We start from the raw sequence: 15127 nt of genomic DNA on the forward strand, positions 1-15127 counted from the left end.
ACAGTGTCCACATGAAGTCCCAGACCAACAAAGAAACAAGATTCAAATAATTTATACACTATAATTAAAGTTCATTTTGCTTGACTAACATGATAAATGGATTTTTTTTTTTGTTGACCAGTCCCCTTTAAATATGTCCTAATATACAAAGTACACATTGAAGTGACTAAATTGTCAAACCATTAGTAGTAAAACTAATACTACTATAATTGTAAAACTAACACTACTATAATTGTTTATAAAAGTGGCCATATATAACAGTGATAATCAAGTCTGCCTAAAAAATGGAAGTGTTCCTTATTTGTTTATTCTCTGATTAAAGTGATTGTCAGTGGTATAAGTAGAGAGTGAGACACACAGTTTTTCTTTGGTAACCTCATTTTGGGAACCTAAACATTTTAAATATTTGTCCTGTAGAAATGCAGCTTTTGGAATCTCGTACGGCATTTCGTTCTTCTTCTTCTTGTTACTTCTCTTTATGTGTTTTGCTGGACATCTGGCCGTGAGTATTAACATGATTCTTCAGTAGATATTTGTGTGTTTCATGTGATATTTGTGTGTTTCATGTTTTAAATCTGATCGTTCATCTTGCTTACTGAAAATCAAATGGGGGGACACTGTAAGCCAAATTGTGAAAATTGTGTCACTAAAGTTATTGACCAATAGTCCTACTGGTCTGTCTTTTTAAATGTATCTAGATCATGAAACACATTATTTTGACTGATCAAAAACTATGATTCGATCAATTTTCATGTTTTATGGCAATTAGGGAATTACCGCTGATCTACTTTCACATCTGCTACTTTTACAGAGATGCATCCTTAAGGGTCCCCAGCTTCTTCATTGGCTGCCATCCCTTTCCATTGCTCTGTCCAGTAGACCTTGGATTAGGGTACCACTAGGAATCTTCACTATACTCATTGTGCTGGTTATGGCAGTGTTCAATCTGGTAATTTTTTTTAAGATTTTTATATTTTACACCTTCTCTAAATTGCTTCTCATTACATGTCTCTGCTCAGTATGTTTCCTGTTTTTCTTCAGTACTGTGCTATGATATGGTACACTTGTAAATAAGTTATTGTATCTGCATTTTTAGTTGCTTCCTTTTCTTATGATTTTCCAAGTATCTTTGACTGGAATGCTATAGCCTAATTTTATTTTTTTATTCAGTTTTTTCTACCAGATAATAACTGTCCACAGAACTCCTGGAATTCTTCTCTGTCACCAGTTCCAGAACCTCAGATGCTCTATAGCCTTCCGGTGAGTTGATAATTTAAGAAATGCATTCATTCATTCATTATGATAAGTGAATACAAAATTATAATGCACATTACATTTAGCAGAACATAACCAGCAGAGCATTTTATTTTTGCAATTACTGGCACTGCTTGAACATATATATTTTTATTTTTATTTTTTGCAGTATTATATGTACTGTTGCATTCTGGGACTACTCGCCTGCTCTGCCTTTCTGCTTATGAACTTTGAAGCCAAGTTAATTCTGCTAAGCATTGCTTTGGTGATCTACAATGTCATCTTCTTGCAAACACACAGCTGGCTGTCTGACTGTTATGTTAACTGGCTGTATATGAACCACAGCAGGTAAGCATACGTAGACTATTGCTTGATCTATTAGCTCTGAAGAGCTTCTGCCCTTCCAGATCCTTTGAAGGACCATCTAAGTTGCCCATAACATCTGCATTTGTGAAAGTCATACAAGGAAATTTCCCACTGAAAGGCTCTTGCATAGACCAGAGTGATGTGAAATAACAACAGAGAAGCTGTTGATCTGGGGAAATGGTTAGTTTTATGTTTATCAGAAGGGATAAATAATCTGTCCCAATATATATACATTTCTATATAAAGCTTTTTTTAACACAATCACTTCAGTTCAGGGGCTCAAAAGTAATTGGACAAATTAAAAACTGAAAATAAAATGTTCATTTCTAATACTTGGTTGAAAACCCTTTGCTGGCAATGACAGCCTGAAGTCTTGAACTCATGGACATCACCAGATTCTGGGTTCCCTCCTTTTTAATGCTTTGCCGGGCCTTTACTGCAGCTGCTTTCAGTTGATGTTTGTTTGTGGGCCTTTCTGTCCGAAGTTTAGTTTTCAACGAGTGAAATGCATTGGGTTCAGATCAGGTGACTGACTTGGCCATTCAAGAATATTCCACTTCTTTGCTTTAATAAACTCCTGGGTTGCTTTGGCTGTATGTTTTGGGTCATTGTCCATCTGTATTATAAAATGCCTCCCAATCAATTTGACTGCATTTAGCTGGATTTGAGCAGACAGTATGTCTCTGAACACCTCAGAATTTATTCGGCTGCTTCTGTCTTGTGTCACATCATTGATAAACACTAGTGTCCCAGTGCCACTGGCAGCCATGCACGCCCAAGCCATCACACTGCCTCTGCCATGTTTTATACATTACGCTTTGCTACAACTAGTTTGGATATTACCATTGGAGACCACCCATCTAATTACAAATTGGGATTATCTTTTCATCATTGGAGCGTTTGGTCTAGTCTTTATGGACATATGTTATCTCATACAATAGCATATAATCGCTAGTTGTAGTACTAATTTGAATTTTAATTGGTTTTAACTAAGATATTGGCATAGTGTTGAATAAATATTGCCTTTTACTTTACTATATGTACAGGTGTCATCCACTCCTAACTGAGCCAATTGGAACCACATGGGTAGGGGGAGAAGTCCCATTTTGTTGTATATAGATTTATTTGTTTGTTGGTGGACACCCCAGCCCATTTGTTTCCATATAAACTGGTGGTATTGTGTATTGGTGTCTATACTTCACTTAATTTTATGTTTTATTCATATGTTTATGTTTTATTCATATGTTCCACGCCTTCTCCATACATTTTTTTGCCATCATTCTGGTAGAGGTTGATCTTGATTTCATTTATTTATTATTTATTTCATGGCTTTTTTTAGATGTTTTTAGCAAAGTCCAATCTAGCCTTTCTATTCTTGATGCTTATGAGTGGCTTGCACCTTGCAGTGCACCCTCTGTATTTACTTTCATGCAGTCTTCTCTTTATGGTAGACTTGGATATCGATACGTCTACCTCCTGGTCTTGTTGCGTTGCTGAGTTCACCGGTTCTTTCTTTCTCATGATGTACCAAACTATAGATTTTACCACTCCTAATATTGTAGCAATTTCTCAGATGGGTTTTTTTTCTGTTTTTGCAGCTTAAGGATGGCTTGTTTCACCATCATGGAGAGCTCCTTTGACCGCATATTGTCTGTTTGCAGCAAAATCTTCCACATACAAGCACCCCCCCCCTCAAATTAACTGCAGGGCTTTTATCTGCTTCATTGATAATGAAAGAACAAAGGAATTGCCCACACCTGCACATGAAATAGCCTTTGAGTCAATTGTCCGATTGATTTTGAGCCCCTGAAATTAACTGATTGTGTTAAAAAAAGCTTTAGTTCCTCACATTTTTATGCAATCTTTTTGTTCAACTTACTGAATTAAATCTGAAAGTCTGGAGTTCAACTGCATCTGAGTTGTTTCATTTAAAATTCATTGTGGCAATGTACAGAACCAAAATTAGAAAAAAGTTGTCTCTGTTCAAAGATTTATGGACCTAAATATATATATATATATATATATATATATATATATATATATATATATATATATATATATATATATATATATATATATATATATATATATATAGCTATCCGTTAACTGCTTTTTGTTTTATATTCTTGTTAGGCCTGGAATCTTGAAGGAACCAAAGCTCATGGGAAGCATATCCTTGTTCATATTCTTCTTCACCCTTGTAGCATTATCTAGACAGGTAAAAAAAATTAGGAGTAATAATAAAAGATGGGTAACATTCATCTTATAATTCCTTTGTATTTTGCATACAGTATGTAGTTTTAATTTTCTTGATGCTTATCTTGATGCTTAAAGGGATCCTGTCATCGGAAAACATGTTTTTTTCAAAATGCATCAGTTAATAGTGCTACTCCAGCAGAATTCTGCACTGAAATCCATTTCTCAAAAGAGCAAACAGATTTTTTTATATTCAATTTTGAAATCTGACATGGGGCTAGACATTTTGTCGATTTCCCAGCTGCCCCTGGTCATGTGACTTGTGCCTGCACTTTAGGAGAGAAATGCTTTCTGGCAGGCTATTGTTTTTCCTTCTCAATGTAACTGAATGTGTCTCAGTGGGACATGTGTTTTTACTATTGATTGTTGTTCTTATATCTATCAGGCAGCTGTTATCTTGTGTTAGGGAGCTGTTATCTGGTTACCTTCCCATTGTTCTTTTGTTTGGCTGCTGGGGGGAAAAGGGAGGGGGTGATATCACTCCAACTTGCAGTACAGCAGTAAAGAGTGATTGAAGTTTATCAGAGTACAAGTCACATGACTTGGGGCAGCTGGGAAATTGACAATATGTCTAGCCCCATGTCAGATTTCAAAATTGAATATAAAAAAATCTGTTTGCTCTTTTGAGAAATGGATTTCAGTGCAATATTCTGCTGGAGCAGCACTATTAACTGATTCATTTTGAAAAAAAAAAAATTCCCCATGACAGTATCCCTTTAAAAGTATTTTATTTTGTCCCTGTCCACTTTTAAGAGATTTTATAAACCCACTTTAACATAACATATATAACTGTATACATCAGCAGGATGGGATGAAATGTCATAATAAAAAAAAATATATAAGAAATCTAGATTATAAAATTGTTCAGAGCATGGGCTAAACATAAAAAAGAATTGAAAACAAAGCGATCGGAATGCTTGTCGTTATCTCCTGTGTAAGCAGCCCATTATGTGATCCATCCTTTCCTTCTTGTACTGTCTACCCTTCTCACTATCCCTTCTTATCTACCCATCATAATCTTATACCTCTCCTGTCTGCCTGTTATGCTCTTCAATCTATGCAATTTCTATGGAGCAGTGATTTGTGTTTTTGTATGTCTGTGTTGTATAAATACACTAAAACTGATTACAGATTGGTTTTGAGATGTTACATCTGTCTAATGCAAAGCCTTTGGTATTATATTTCCAAACTTTTTTTTTGTAGAATGAGTACTACTGCCGTCTAGACTTCCTGTGGAAAAGGAAATTTAGGTTGGAGCGTGAGCGGATCGAAACCATGGAGAACCTCAATAGAGTTTTGCTTGAGAATGTTTTGCCAGCAGATGTAGCCCAGCAGTTTATTGGGCAGAACCGTAGAAATGAGGTAAACAAACCTGGAAATGCTGGGGCACTTGATTTCAAATGAACAGCCAAATTAACGCCAGGCTATTTTTATTATTGTTTAATTATCTAATAAGTGAAGTAAAGCAGCTGACAATCCTGGTTTCTACACAGGACCTGTATTACCAGTCATATGACTGTGTCTGCGTCTTGTTTGCCTCCATCCCTGACTTTAAGGAATTTTACACAGAATGTGATGAGAATCATGAAGGCTTGGAATGTCTAAGGCTGCTTAATGAGATCATAGCAGACTTTGATGAGGTGAGCAAAGAGAGAGCACTATTTGTGCACTGGTAGGTGAGCCCTGCATATAATGGTTTCAGTTTTGCCCATAGTAAAATTGAAGAAACCATTCCTGATATTAAAATAAATACAGAGTATTTCAAACCTGCATGTCTCTGTTTTTTTATTAGCTGCTCTCAAAGCCAAAATTTAGTAGTGTGGAAAAAATTAAGACCATTGGTAGTGCATATATGGCAGCAACTGGACTTAACGCTACATCAGGGCAAGAGAACCCACAGGTAAGAACCCGCATATATATCACATTATGGGTATTTAAAAAGATTTCAGGGCACCATATTATTTGTAATCCCAATTTCTCCACTTGTATCAATTTCTAAGGATGGAGACAGAAATTACAATCACATTGGTATCATGGTCGAATTTGCCATTGCTTTAATTGGAAAGCTGGATCTAATCAATAAACACTCATTTAATAACTTCAAACTGAGAATTGGTAAGTTACCCTAAACCTCCCTTTTTTCCAAGCCAAAGATTTCCTTTGTATTTACAAAGTTCACATGTTTCAGACTTTATTCCCATTTTTTCTTTCTTCCCCCCAAGGCATTAACCACGGTCCTGTGGTGGCTGGAGTGATAGGAGCCCAAAAGCCACAGTATGATATATGGGGTAACACAGTAAATGTAGCAAGTCGTATGGACAGCACTGGTGTGTTGGGTAAAATCCAGGTAACATAACTCAAGAACTTTAATTAGCACTATAAAACTTTCTGTTTCTGTATAACAATATACAGAATTCTTGCGACCGGGGATCTTCCTGAAAATGTATCTTTTTCGATAATTTGGATCTCCATACTAGTTAAAAAATAATTAAACTTTAAATAAAACCAATAGAATTGTTGTACCACCAACATGGATACATGCAGCATAGTTAGGTTCAAATTCAAGGCTCTGTCATCTTTATTACAGAGAAAAAATAAATCATTTTTAAATAAATTTGAATTACTTGCTAAAATGTATGTGAGATGGCCTTCCTGTAATTCTGAACTTTCTTGATAACAGGTTTCCGGATAAGGGATCCCACACCTGTAGAAGGGGAATTCTTATAGCACTGTACATCACTCTGTATTGTTGGAGTTTATAATGACAGCAGAGTCATATGATTAGTTACAGAAGTGCTGTACAAGGACAGACCATATACTAACACAAAGTCAATATTTCCTTTTCAGCATTTTGTAATACAGGAATTCCCAGTTTAGCAAAATGCACAGCAGCTCTCAGAACCAAAATAATACTTTTCTCTCTGCTAGATTCCACTACAGATTACTACAGATTAAGCCCACATACACAAACATAGCACAGTGGTAAATGTGTCAGTTACAATCAAAATAAGAACACTGATAGCAACTTGTGACATGCTAGATCGAAGATGACAACAGTATCGGGAACACAATAATTTTGTGTTGGAACTGTTAAAATTCATTCCAAAACACAACTACTTCACTTACAATGGGCAATACTACCATCAAATAAGGAGGGCTTTTTGAGAAGTGCATGCGCCCCCACATATGCCAATATCTACTTTTTATTCCTAATAAAAGTTTTAAATGGTTCACAGATCTGAACTGGTTAGCTGGAAGGCCACAGGCATTACAGGGTCTATAAGTAATGTCATTGCTGGTACTTTGTCATTACAATTTAGTTGTTAATTATGTCTATTACCCCTTTACTTCCTGTTCAGGTAACGGAAGAAACCACCAAAGTCCTAGAAAAGTTGGGATATAAATGTGAACGACGAGGAGTTATCAAGGTTAAGGGGAAAGGACAGCTCTGCACCTATTTTGTATCCACTGATATGGCACGATCAGGTTCCTAGGGAAATTTTTAAACTAGGCCTCTGAAAATCAGTTTTATGTTACCCTTTTATATAGGAACAATGTGCCAAAATTTTCACATCAGCTATAAGAAGCCATAAGCCTTGGAGGATCCCTGTCAGTAGCTGCATTGCTAGAATATTCAAGACTAAAAGCCTTATAGACTCCAACATGCCAAGGCTTTTAGAAGAAGAAGAAAAGCAATGGAGAGGATTTGTGCTAGTGTCCAGGTTTGGCATAAGACAAGGAAAAAACTGAAGAGTACTGACTGCATAAACATTAAGCCTTTTATAAAGGTTTCACTTCCAATAGGCAGTGAGATTATGACAGAGTTAGAAAGTACAGTAACGAGAAAACAAAAGCAATAAATATAAAAAAAAAGTGTCAAGCGGAGAGTTGACCTGTCTGTAGTGTGACTGTGGAAGCAGTTATGCATTGCAAAGCATGGAAGCTGTAAGTAGAAGGATAAAAATATCTTGCTGCAGCAGAAAGAGGAAGTGAACCAGCCGGGACTCTCCCTTATGTCATTTACAGGAAATGGATGCCGTGCATATAACATAAAGCCCTTTTCTATACAGCGCTACAATATTGTAATATATATTTATGTATACATGCCAATTTTCACTCCCTTGTATTTATTCATCACAATAAATTCTTGTTACTAAAGTTTTGGTTTTACAATTTTTGAAATATTCTGGTAGCCATACACAACTGTTTTTCTTTTCTTAAAGGAAAACTATACCCCAAAAATTAATACTTAAGCAGCAGATACTGCAGCTTTAACTGTAACAGGAAGGCAAAAGACAGAACTTTGTCTGTTAATTGGCTCATGTGACCTAACATGTATGGTTTGTTTGCATGCACGGTAAATCCTATGATCCAAGAGGGCAGCCATTCAATTTTTAAAATTTACATTTTGGATTACCCAATGGCACTATTATTAATATGAAAATGCTTTATTTACATGCAGCATGGTTTTACATACAAGCGGTTTATGTAATTTTTTTTATTCACATCCACAGTTGTGTTCAGAATAATAGCAGTGTTTTTAAAAAAGTGAATAAAGCTCAAAATCCTTATAATAGCTTTTATTTCCATACATGCAAATGAATTGGGAACACTGCACATTCTACTCCAAAACATGAAGAAAAATGTATCAAATTTGTGTTATTACTTTACAGAAAATGAAGAAAAGAGAATATCAGGCTGTTTACATGCAAACATTCACTGAACAAACTGAAACTGTTTCAAAATTTTGCTTTCCTTTGAATCTCTGAACTAATATTTAGTCGTATAACCACTGTTTCTGGAACTGCTGCACATCTGTGTTCAATGGAATTGACCAACTTCTGGCGCCTGTTATGTCCAAACTGTCAAACAAAATCTGACTCCAACTCCTACATAAATAGAGACGGATTGCTGAGAGTGGTATAGTGAAGAGTAACTTGATTATTTCAAAAACAGTGATGAGCATGAGCAGGAGCTGTCCTACTAATGGTGCAAGACATCAATAAATGATTTGGTGTTTGAATAAGATGCCTTTGCCTCAATATGCAGCTCCAATGATACCTCTATCAAAAAAACTGACATTTTGAATATTTACAGAAGATATGTTGAATCTGTATTTTCTCACCACTTGTGAATTCTTGGATCCTATTAACATTCATATACTTTAAAGTGGACCTGTCACCCAGACACAAAAATCTGTATAATAAAAGTCCTTTTCAAATTAAACATGAAATCCAATTTCTATTTTTTATTAAAGCATTCATAACTGCTGTAAGCTCATTTAAAAATCTCAGCTGTCAATCAAATATTGTCTGCCCCTCCTCTATGCCACGGGCATAGAGGCGGGGCAGACAATTACTTTCACTTTCCATTCAGCACTTCCTAGATGTCACTGCTTTTCACACATTCCCCCGTTCTCTTCACCATTTAATTGTGTAGCCAGGGCATGGGGCATTGGTGCACAAACAAGATTCTGAGATGATGCATGGCTTTCCTTAAAAACAGTGTCCACAAAATGGCTGCTGCCTGCTTGCTATCATTTTGAATTCCCAGACTGAAGGAAACAAGATTCAAATAATTTAAACAGTGTAATTATAGTTCATTTTGCTTGACTAATGTGATAAAATAGGATTTTGAATAATTTTTTTTGGATGACGGGTCCCCTTTAAGGCTGTTTCAGGTCTCTGGACCTCAAAGCACCTAATTTGGAACAAAAATTCTTTGTATGTGAACCATGATAGTGCTACTTATTATGAGCTGAGTACTAGAGACAAACACTTTGGGCATTGGGTTTCTACAAACTGGTCAATAACTAAACAGTGAATTTAGTCAACTCAGAAGTGTCCAATGTCCGGTATCGTGCCCTACAAGTGGAACGTAGGTGAGATACAGTAGTCTGTACACTTGAATCCCAACCCTATGGGTGGTACACCCAGGACCTGAACCTACTCTATCTCTGACAGGAGTTAGCTATTACAGAACTATCCTCCCTAGCTTCTTGTACTGGGTCTACCTTTGCCCAGGCCCTAACCTGCACCCTCCTCAGAAAGGCGGCTTCCTTTTTTATAGACAGAACAATGACATTTCCTGGACAGTTCTAGAACTGACATTTTAACACATAAGAAAGCAGCTTCCCCACCCAACTGTGAGTTAAGATTCACTTAGCTGGCCAAAACTTTAGGGGGCTGTCTGAATAAACAAAATCTTCAGCCTCCTACACTAATATCACACATATGTCATTTCTTTATGGCATTAATTATTTTGCAAATTTTCCACTACAGCTGCATAGGAAAAATACACAAATTGATGCAAAGAATTTATACCAAGAAAAAGTTTACCACATTGCTCTCACAACAATATACCTAAAAATTTTATTAAATATGTGATTTTGTGAAAATACTCTGCAAATTGAGATGAACTTTGGCAGCTGTTCATAATGAAAATAAAGTCACATTCTATTTCCTAACATCATAAATACGAGTTTCTTGGACAACTATTTCCTGTTGTAATGATCAAAATTAAAACAAATTAGCAGTCCACTGAGAAGCTTCCATCAGCTGCCGAGTTTTAGATTTTGCTGTGTTTAGTACAAGAAAATCAGTAAATAGAATAAATAAATTGATGCCAGGCTTAGCAATTGTGATTTGCAAGCAAAGCTGCATCAAGGTACGTGTGTTTGAAGAGAGTGTCTTGATTTTATTTTCTGCATTTACTGATATTTAAGAATCATACTCTTTTAGAAGTCCTTGTAGAAATGTTCTGTTTGGTTATTTGGGTGTTTTGTGGGATTACACCGCCATACATTTAAATTCTGTCATGGGGAAATTTCCTTAGTATAGGTAGATTCCTCTTTGTTTTTGCTGAGTGTAGAGGCTTTATAGGGTAGCATGTGACTCCTTTTTGTGGTACAGTAAATTCCCCTGCAATGGGTACCATGCTATGGGTTTCTTGTTCTTACCCACTTTAGGTCTTATGGGTCCTAAAGTGCAGGCACAAGTCACATGACCAGGGGCAGCTGGGAAATTGACAAAAGGTCTAGCCCCATGTCAGATTTCAAAATTGAATGTAAAAAAATATGTTTGCTTCTTTGAGAAATGGATTTCAGAGCAGAATTCTGCTGGAGCAGCACTCTTAACTGATTTGCATTTGTAAATCAAAAAGCATCAATTTGAAAACTCTAAGCATGTTCTGTAGCATTTGTTCATATGAACTATAGGAGTATGAAAATGCCAATACTTTCCCAGTGGTATGGTGAAGGGTGAAGACACACCGTGTGACACCCTAAGGGACTTGTCTACACTGTCCTAAGTAAACAAAATAAGAGTCATATAAAAAATATCTCTATATATAGAGAGAGAGAGTGAGAGAGAGAGAGAGAGAGAGAGAGAGAGAGAGAGAGAGAGAAGGACTCCTGTACTTCAGTGTTGGTGCTTTGGGATTACCTACTTGTACAGATTCTCTTTGGACCCCCAAGAGACATTCAGCTAAGCTAAGCATTTGTTAACTGTGCTTCATAGAAACATCATTTTAATTTGGTTGAGTGAGTATATTTTTCTTCCCAGTGGTGCCTTCTGTGGGGAGATGCTAAACTAACTTTATCTCTGAAACACCAGTTGAACGGGCATAACCAAAACCATAGGATACTTTTGTTGTATTTAGGAGTTCTATACAGACATAATACAAGTCTGTATTGAGTTATTACTTTGGTAATTTAGGGCAGATACATTCAGTCTTAGGTTTGGATGTTCAGTATAGTTATGAAAGAAGGAGAACCCTTTTGTAATTTTTCCAAAAGGAACAGACACAATTTACATGCATTCTTATCCATGAATAGTTTGCTACAATACTTTGTTTTTTGTTGGATTATATGTTCTCTATATCAAAAATACCATGTGCGTTTAAGCCCAAAGGCAAAAAAGCATTCCCTGTGAAAAAAATTTAAAATCTGGCAATAATGAATTAATGAATTGAATATAAAAAAACACCACAGGTGGGCCAAGTAGATCCAGTATATCCTTCATATGTCCCAGATGATCATCTCCTATTTTTGAATCCATATATAATCCATATATTGTTGAGCCTGGGCCTGTCTTCCTTCATGGAAAGACAGGCCCAGGCTCAACAATATATGGATCATATATGGATTCAAAAACAGCCTATTGTGTTTAAATAAACACAATAGGCTGGTTTTCAATAAGGATTAATTATATCTTAGTTTGGTTCAAACACAAGATACTGTTTTATAGTATATTTACAGAGAAAAGGGATTATCATTTTTTAAAAATTCGAAAAAAAGGAGTCTATGGAAAAGTGTTTTATTAAATGCAGATCTTTCTGGATAACGGGTTTCTGGATAGCAGATCCCCTACCTGTATTATGTGGATTAGAAGCCTACAGGAGGCTTTTTGGCTGTACACCTGTTTTTATGCAATTAAAACTTGCCCTCAAGCCAGGAATTAAAAAGTAAGCAGCTGCTTTGAGGCCACTTGGAGCAACATCTAAGGGGTTGGTGAGCAACATGTTGCTCATGAGCCTGGTTGGGGACAACTGGATTAGAGTATAGAACAGGACCCAGGACTTTTTTTTATCTGATATATGGTTGTTTTATTGCAGGACTATAACTTGCAGTATTCTATGACATACTGGATCATTAGTGTTCTGTATAGAAAACCATTCCTATATGGGTGTATAATACCCCAAAATGAAATATACAGTGCTTGCTTAAGAATATGTTAGGTAGGTAGGTACATTGAAAAGCATAATTAAAATTTAGTGAGGCCCCAGAAAATATACTCATATATCATAAACTCTCCAATGAAAAGCATTTTGTTGGTAGCCTCCCAAAACGATCATCCCCTGTACATCATAGAAAGCACTTACTGGCAGAGTATAATGCATACCTGTCAACTCGCCTAATGTCCCTGGGAGTTACCCAGTTTTAACCCTTCGCCCAGGCACCCACCTGCACATGCGCAGTTAGCTTTTTGTTACTTTAATGGGCCTTTGCTGTGCTCATGCACATTGACAAATTTCAGGACTCCCAATAAGCCACACCCACACATTTTGGCTGCACACTTAAAGGAATTGTTCAGTGTAAAAATAAAAACTGGGTAAATAGATAGGCTGTGCAAAATAAAAAATGTTTCGAATATAGTTAGTTAGCCAAAAATGTAATGTATAAAGGCTGGAGTGATTTGATGTATAACAAGTCAGTCAGAGCACTACTTCCTGCTTTTCAGCTCTCTTAGTTTACACTGACTGGTTACCCTGGCTACCAGACAGTAACCAATCAGAGACTTGAGGGGGGGCCACATGGGTCATACCTGTTGCTTTTGAATCTGAGCTGAATGCTGAGGGTCAATTTCAAACTCACTGAACAGAAATGTACCATGTGTCCCCCCTTCAAGTCGCTGACTAACTCAGAGTTATAGAGCTGAAAAGCAGGAAGTTGGATTCTGGCTGTTTTATTAGACATCTGTTCACTCCAGCCTTTATACATTACATTTTTGGCTAATTAACTATGTTAGAAACATTTTTTATTTTGCACAGCCTATCCATTTACCCAGTTTTTATTTTCACACTGAACTATTCCTTTAAGTGTGAATAATAAGAAGAGAACAAGGTGCTCCAGAATAAAATGTAAATAACTCACCAAATAGTGAAAGTGGTCTGAGTGCACCAGCCCCAGACCCCCAGCTTTAGGGAGCGGTACAACAAAGGATATTTAGAAAAGTCAGGGCCGACTGGCACTCAAACGCACCCACAAGACCAGAGGAGTTCAATTAAAAAATAGTTTTATTTATAGAAAGTTAAAAATATATATCTGCATCTCCATCTACCCTTTTCTATATATCCTTTGTTGCACACTTAAGTGTGCCATAGATCCTCTGGCCCGCACCATCTGTAACTTGACAGCGCTAATACTTACAGCTCATGAAAGGGAGCAGAAGGGATCTCTAGGCACAATGATTCTGATTGGAAGGAACTTCTGCAAAAGCTGACAGGTCAGGTGGGATAGTTTGGTGAGGTTGCAAAGAGATGTAATGAAATACTCTTTTATACAGAAATATCTTTTCTTAAAATCTACAAATATATATAAGAAGGGAATAACCACATAAGCAATATAAAATATAACATTTACTATATATAACTTTGATATTGTGTGCATTTTTCTGTAAACTGAGCAAAATAAAAAATGTTTCTATGTTAGCCAAAGATGTAATGTATAAAGGCTGGACTGGATGTGTAACATAATAGCCAGAACACTACTTCCTGCTTTTCAGCTCTCTTGGTTTACAATGACTGGCTACCCTGGTTACCAAGCAGTAACCAACAGCGCCGGATTTCTTCTCCGCCGCCCCTAGGCCGTGCGATCCGACCAGGCGGCCGCGCGGTCCGACCAGGCGGCCGTGCGGTCCTAGCGCCCGCCTTCCCAGCACGCCGCCGAAAAACGCCGGCGCAGCTGGTGTAGTTGAACGGGGACGCGAACGTCCCCATAATGCGCCCCCTATTTTTTGCCGCCCTAGCCCTGGATTTGCGGCGCTGGTAACCAATCAGAAACTTGAGGGGGCCACATGGGTCATATCTGTTGCTTTTGAATCTGAGCTGAATGCTGAGGATCAATTGTATCCTTTAAAATCTTGGAATAAAAAGAAAATCAATAATGAATGTAAATGACAAAAGTGTTTAGAATAGCCCCCTCATCAATTTTACATTCACTCATTTTAAAGGTTTACTTTTCCTTTAACCTGTAATCTTTATTGCAATGCTGTTTTCATCTTGTCATAGCCTTAAATTCTTGGTCTCAGTATTGTTTGTAGGAACTAATTAAAAATAATAAAACTTGTGTCTCAGTGCCAAAGCCCCAATTTCCCCAGTTCCAAAAAAATATTAAGAAACACTGTTTAACAGTCTTCAACACCTTTTCTCACAACCTAAATGTTACTTTTTAACATGTTTGCCTGCTCATCTGTGTTGGATACAATGCTCTTACGTCCTCCAGACAAGAATAACACAATTCCTACTCTGAGACTAGGTATTTGCTTCGCACTGAAATAGTAAATCCTCTGCGCAAGTAAGTGCACCTTGCATGGGAAACATTTTAAGCAAATACTCTTCTTACTCTGGTAAGTTCTATCTGACATTTAAATCAATTATATGGGAACTTTTGTTTGCATTTCTTCAGCTTTAGCTTCTTTAATATTTTCAGTACATTGTCTTGATTGTCTATTTATATGTATATATATATATA

The 15127-nt window shown here is 36.7% G+C and overlaps 1 protein-coding gene across 2 annotated transcripts in view; it reads left to right on the forward strand.

Annotated features, from left to right (window-relative positions):
• Positions 1–8034, forward strand: part of LOC108707036 (adenylate cyclase type 4-like) — a 35245-nt gene extending 27211 nt beyond the window's left edge. For both annotated transcript variants that reach the window (XM_041580206.1, XM_041580205.1), the window contains exons 16-26: positions 418–502; positions 812–949; positions 1171–1260; positions 1424–1602; positions 3754–3838; positions 5080–5238; positions 5370–5516; positions 5669–5776; positions 5877–5991; positions 6099–6223; positions 7236–8034. In XM_041580206.1, the coding sequence (XP_041436140.1) occupies positions 418–502; positions 812–949; positions 1171–1260; positions 1424–1602; positions 3754–3838; positions 5080–5238; positions 5370–5516; positions 5669–5776; positions 5877–5991; positions 6099–6223; positions 7236–7370 (1366 nt within the window). In that variant the 3' untranslated portion in view covers positions 7371–8034. The remainder of the gene's footprint in view (positions 1–417; positions 503–811; positions 950–1170; positions 1261–1423; positions 1603–3753; positions 3839–5079; positions 5239–5369; positions 5517–5668; positions 5777–5876; positions 5992–6098; positions 6224–7235) is intronic.
• The last annotated feature ends 7093 nt before the right edge of the window (positions 8035–15127 follow it).

Source organism: Xenopus laevis, chromosome 1S (genome assembly GCF_017654675.1).
Source record: "Xenopus laevis strain J_2021 chromosome 1S, Xenopus_laevis_v10.1, whole genome shotgun sequence".
Lineage (NCBI taxonomy): Eukaryota > Metazoa > Chordata > Amphibia > Anura > Pipidae > Xenopus > Xenopus laevis.